The sequence below is a fragment of the Neurospora hispaniola genome (assembly GCF_033458365.1).
Source record: "Neurospora hispaniola strain FGSC 10403 chromosome Unknown B0T23scaffold_3, whole genome shotgun sequence".
Taxonomy (NCBI): Eukaryota; Fungi; Ascomycota; class Sordariomycetes; order Sordariales; family Sordariaceae; genus Neurospora; species Neurospora hispaniola.
This window is the reverse complement of record NW_026944408.1, coordinates 725,746-731,599: the sequence shown is the minus strand read 5'-3', so window position 1 is coordinate 731,599 and position 5,854 is coordinate 725,746. Positions and strand designations below refer to the sequence as shown.

The window sequence follows — 5,854 nt, the reverse complement described above, 5'->3', positions numbered from 1 at the left end:
GGTAATATAATATAATTAATTAATTATTATATTACCGGACGGGTTTTATTCGAGCGGAACCGTAGTTCTAAAATAAATTTCGGAGGTAGGGTTTTAATTCTTAAACCCTATTAGCGGAGCGGAGGAAGCCGGCGCGTTTTTAATTAGAATAAGATTTTTAATATGTGTCTAATTACGTACACCTAGGGTTTTGGACCAGGGTAGGCCCCCACATTTAATTTCGCTGTAAAATGTTCTTCTTTTTCTAAGAGCGCTTAGTGGAGCGATAGCGGGGAAGATCTTTTATTCGATCCGGCCGAAAAACCGGATAAAAGGGGGGGGAGCGGGATTCGAACCCACGACCTTCCGGATAAAACCGAAAGGGGGCCAAGCTCAAATCTTCCCAACTGAACTATCCCCCCTTATACTATAATTAAAAGGGAGCGTAACTAATAGACTAAGGAAATTACTAATTAGGATATTAAAATACGTAGCGAATTCGCTAGGGAAATATATAATATATTAGAGGATTTACAAAAACGGATTATATACTGTAATCTTAATCTTATATATTGTTAATTACGTATTGCTCAATTTAGAATACTCTCGGACAAAAGACCAGCACGCAATCTAAGGGAATATAATTATACAATTTAAATATAATATAATATTCCTTATTATTATAAAACTTGGCTGGGGCTACCGGAGGGGGCTTGAAGGTTCGGATACCGTTGCCGAACCGCTATAGTCGCCTTTTCCCGTTTAGTGGCGAAAAGCGGTTCGTAAACCGTTATTCGCATGTAACCGTTCGCGAACTTTAAATTCAAATTATAAATAGCAAGCGCAAAGGAGGTCTATCGTCTAATCTAGATTTACTATAACCAACTATAATTTCTATTAAATAATTGTAACCGATATTCTATTCGTACGTATAATTTTCAATTGCCTTACTACCTATATTTATAATACTATACCTACTATACCCATACCCCCCAGGGCGGCGCCGCCCACCTAACGTACGGTTTACCATATTATTATACTCTAACCCCAATTCCGATACCCGGTGCCCGGCGTTAGCGCGCCGGTCCGGGATATAATTAATATAATATAATACAATATAATACAGTAGAAAATTAGAATGCGATTGAATTTATAAAGCGATTAATATAAAGCGATTTGTAATAATTAAATTGATTCTACTAGTAATAGTATATCCGTATCCTTATTATAAGATTCCTTATAAGTAAGGTAGTTAGTAGGATATAGAGGAATTGGTTTCTATATTTACTTTTTATACGGGTAAATAGGGTTAGAGTTTTAGGATATACTATTAAAGCGGTATGAAATACTAGTAGTAGAAGAGATGAAATGAATTATTAATATATTAATTAAATAGTACTTAAATATATAAGGACTACTATTAGATGTAATTAGACATATAGAAATCGGAAATATACTTTTACTATTTAATATTTAGGTATTTACTACCAATTTAGCTATTATATTGTAATAATCTTCTAATTTACCTAAACCTATTTTAATTAAGAGTTATATTTACATTATTTAAATTTCGAAATATTAATAATATATATATACTGTATACTAATGCAAATACTAAAGGCCTATATACCGTTATGAAATGGCCTATTCTAGAATTTATGAAGATTTACTATATATAATCAATTTACAAAATCAAATATAGAACTTTATTTTATATTATTTAGAACAACAGACTCTAATCAATTAATAATAAGTACGGGCCGGATGGACTTTGACTAATTATAGGAACGAATTAGGGCGGTAGGGAATTTGACTAATTTAAGGAATAGATAGCTTAAGCGACGGACTAATCAAATAAACGGACAAGACCTAGGGCCGACTATTCACAGCACAAAGAACTTACAAGGGTCTTACACTATTAGAAAGAAGCTCCGCTATACTCGCTTACTTCGTATTAACACACTTCTTCCTCTAAACTATAATAGCTACACTTTAATTAATATATATTATTTGAAAGATATAGGTTATATTAGTTTGGAGGGTTATCGAATACCTCCGTTTATCTAAAGACCCTTAAATAGAATCTAATACCAAAAAAATATTCCTTACTATAAAGAATCTACGAAGTATACACACAGGTAGGCCTTAAAAACAGCTTATGATATCTAATAAGAAGGAAGAGGGAAATCTACACCCTACTATTACAGAGCTTCCAGCTAAATATACGAAAGTATAGGCATCGAAGGTACTAGAAATACTAAAGCTAGAAATATAGCCCGTACGGCTCCCGAGGAATATACTTAATAGCACGCAATACATCTACCGCCAAGACGGCTACCAATAGCCGACCAGCCCGTACACCCAACCAAAGGGCACGCCTAACTTACACCGGGTACCAACCAAGCAAACAATATCCCTGGGCGCCAGCCCCGTAACACTACTATACCGAACCGAATACTCCTAGGTATCCAAATTAGTAAAATACTCAAAACCCCCTAAACCTAACTCTATTATATTTAATTCTATCCAACCGTAAAGACTACTATCGTACTATTTTCTACCCCTAATAATAATAATACTCAATATATATACTTTTAATAAAATTCGCTACTACTTAACACGCTAATAAGGTACGTACGGCCTTCCCGGGCCAGGAATCTCTAAAACCCGGCTATAATTTTGATCTAGAATCCTAATACCCTTTAGGTTTTACTAAATTAATATCTATACTTTAATACTTATTATTATTATGAATTTCATTATCTTTCTCCCGGCCCCTTCTAATTTTAAAGCAATATAGATATATTAGACTTTAACATTTTTATAATCCTTAACCTAATAGGAAAGCGAATTATAAATTATATAGAATACCCTTCTTCTTCTACTTCTTCTAATAAACTTCTATTAAATTATTAAAACTCCCTACCGGAGTAAAGCGAACCTAAGTAGCAATAATATCTATCAATTCCCCTCTATCGATATAAGCAGCACTATAACTAGAGTTAGAATTCCCTAACACCGTACTCTCCTTAAGAAAATTATTACTATTAAAATACTAAAAGAAGCTACAAAGGTTTAAATAACTGTTTATGACTTCTAATCATGTATAAAAGCACCCGAACTACTCATAGTTTAAAGAAAACATTAACGAATTAATAATAAACTAATTTAATTACATTTTAAATTTAAATCTATAAAGAACCTCTCAAAATAAATAAGAAAGTAGGAAATAAATTCCTAGGATTTCTATTACAAGGTAAAGAGTTCGAGCCCGGCTTTTTCATCCTAATTAACTTCGCCGTAATGAAAACGGAACTTCTCGAACAACCTCTCCAATATGTAATTAATCAAAGAAAATTAAATAAAGGCGAATAAAGTCCAGCGGACGGTAAGCGAAAAACTAGAATAGAAATAGTAAAACTAAACTTTTAAATTACTAATAGCCTAACTATTAGTATATAATTTCGCTTCGGCCGTATAAATCTATATATTAAAATACTTTTTATTACTTATAAATTTATTGAAATAGGAAAGGACTAGCTTCCATTAATGAAAATTACCTATAATCGTCCAAAGACGGCCAATTTCGCTAATAAGGGTTTAAATAACTATAGTAAACTATTTTTAACGCTCGTAAACATTCTGAACCTAAAGAATCAAAATTATAATATAATACAAAAAAAAAAGGTTGGCGGCTAGAAAATACTCTTCGGCAATTAGAGAGACTAATATAGTAAAACTAAAAAAAACCGGCGCAACAAATATACTAGAAACTATTAGAAGGAATTTAAAAAGAATTTAAAAAGAGGGTCGGTTATAATATAAGGGATCTACAAAGTATACACGTAGGTAGGCCTTGAAACGAACTTATAATAACCGACAAAAAGGAAGAAGGAAGTTTATACTCTATTAGTACAAAACTTCTAACTAAATATATAAAAGGTATAAGTATGAAAGGTACTAAGAATACTAAAACTAAAAATATAGCCCTTACAACTCCCGAGGGATATACTTAATAGTACGCAATATATTTAAGCGCCAAAATAGCTACCAATAGCCGATTAGCCCGTATACCCAACTAAAAGGCACGCCTAGTTTTCACTAGGTACTAGCTAAGTAAATAATACCATTAGGCGCCAGCCCCGTAACACTTGTAAAGTGTAAGGAGATCCCTATATATAAGAACTATAATGAAATTTAATACTATTATTTACTCGAAAAAGCCCCTACTATTAGAGTACTACGGAGAAATGTAAGTATAATATCATAGTAGTAGTATAATATCCAATAATAATCTCATTCCCTATACTATATAGTTAACTATAGTACCTTATTAGTATAGGATCCTTCTCCAATTCCCTAGAGGGGAAAACCGTATAGTATTAAACGCCGGCGGATGAAAACCCCTAACTATATTTCAATCATAGATTTTACACCGCTCCTACTTTACTTATAATTATAATAATTCTTACCTACTACTATAGCGAATTAATTTCGTCTCTGCTACTACTACATTATTCTAATATTAAAATAATAAGAATAATAGGAATAAAATCTCGATTTAAAGCGCCGCCTTCCTTTATTATTCCTCCGTTTTAATATCGACCACTCCTTCCCCCGCCCTCTCCCTACTTCCCTATCTTATCTTCCCATCTATTTTTTTTATTTCTCCGCCTCTTTACTTTATTTATAATTACCTTCGCCCCGGCCTTTTACTTCCTACCCTATAATTTCACTTTTATTTATAATGATATAAAAACCTTCTTCATCTTTTATATAATCCTCTTTACAATACCCCTTCCTAATTCCTTTCCTTTTTTTTCCCTATTACAACCTTATTTAAAATAACTTCCTCTAACTATTATTACCTATCACAGGGCTAGCCTATGTGCCTTATACTTGGTGCCAGCGTATAGTAGCTTCTAAGACTATTGTACGCTGTTATTGCTGCCGGTTATTACCGGTAATTAATTAATTAGAGCGCTGCCTGCCACGGGTCTATAGACCCGCCGGCGGCCGTTCTTATAAGGCTAGTCTTCTAATTGAGTTAACTTGCCGACACGCACCAAAAACTTATAGGTACGCACCCCCACCAGAAAAATGGGGCGGTTCAGCTGATGACACCTAACATTGTAAATCCCGTTTTTACCCGCAAAATTTCGTCTTTTCAATGCACGCAACATCGCTCTACCTTCGTCATTTCTTTTCACTCTTTTTAACACGGCCAGTTGCACCAGCACTTTATATACAGTTACGCTACCAATTAGCGCCAGCACTCTAGTATTCTAGCAATCTATATATATTTATATTAATATTCTATACCTATTAATAATAATACCCTTAATGTATGTGAAGTTGTTGTATTTAATTAATTTTTATACTAATCGATTACTATAGATACCCTCTTCTAATAAGCGTCCTTATACGTTGACCCCCTAGCGTCTTCGTTATTGTACGTTGGATTTTTTATTTAGTACCTTCGCTTTTAATGCTTCCTTTGACTCTGATATTATTTGGATTGTACTAGTAAATGATCCCTTCTTCTCCCTCGACTTAGTTGAAGATTATAATGAATTATTTATATATTTTATTGACTTCTATTATTACTATTATTTTGGTATTATAATTTAATATAGTTAGAAGTTTAAGAAGTTAGGTTACGAAGACGATGGTTCTATTATTAAGTTGGTATACTATTACGATTATATAGACCCCCGCTTATTAGTCGTTGCTAATAAGAATTTAAAAAGGCGTTCTATATTATAAAAGAAGGTACGTTACTATCCCTTTAGAATAGTACTTCAAATTAAAAAGAATATTAGGTGGAAGTAGATTGCCCGGGTTATAAATTTAATATACGAAGGCTACCTACTAT

At 32.9% G+C, this 5,854-nt stretch overlaps 1 protein-coding gene and 1 pseudogene across 2 annotated transcripts; both read right to left on the bottom strand.

Annotated features, from left to right (window-relative positions):
- Positions 1–314: 314 nt before the first annotated feature.
- Positions 315–401, bottom strand: B0T23DRAFT_t122 (annotated as a pseudogene). The gene has a single exon. The product of its transcript is annotated as a tRNA-OTHER (tRNA).
- Positions 402–5,009: 4,608 nt separating this feature from the next.
- B0T23DRAFT_313262 (uncharacterized protein) lies at positions 5,010–5,162 on the bottom strand (the record flags this gene model as incomplete). Its single annotated transcript, XM_062834735.1, has 1 exon — positions 5,010–5,162. One exon carries the CDS (start codon positions 5,160–5,162, stop codon positions 5,010–5,012), a length of 153 nt encoding a protein of 50 aa, XP_062693713.1.
- Between the last annotated feature and the right edge of the window lie 692 nt (positions 5,163–5,854).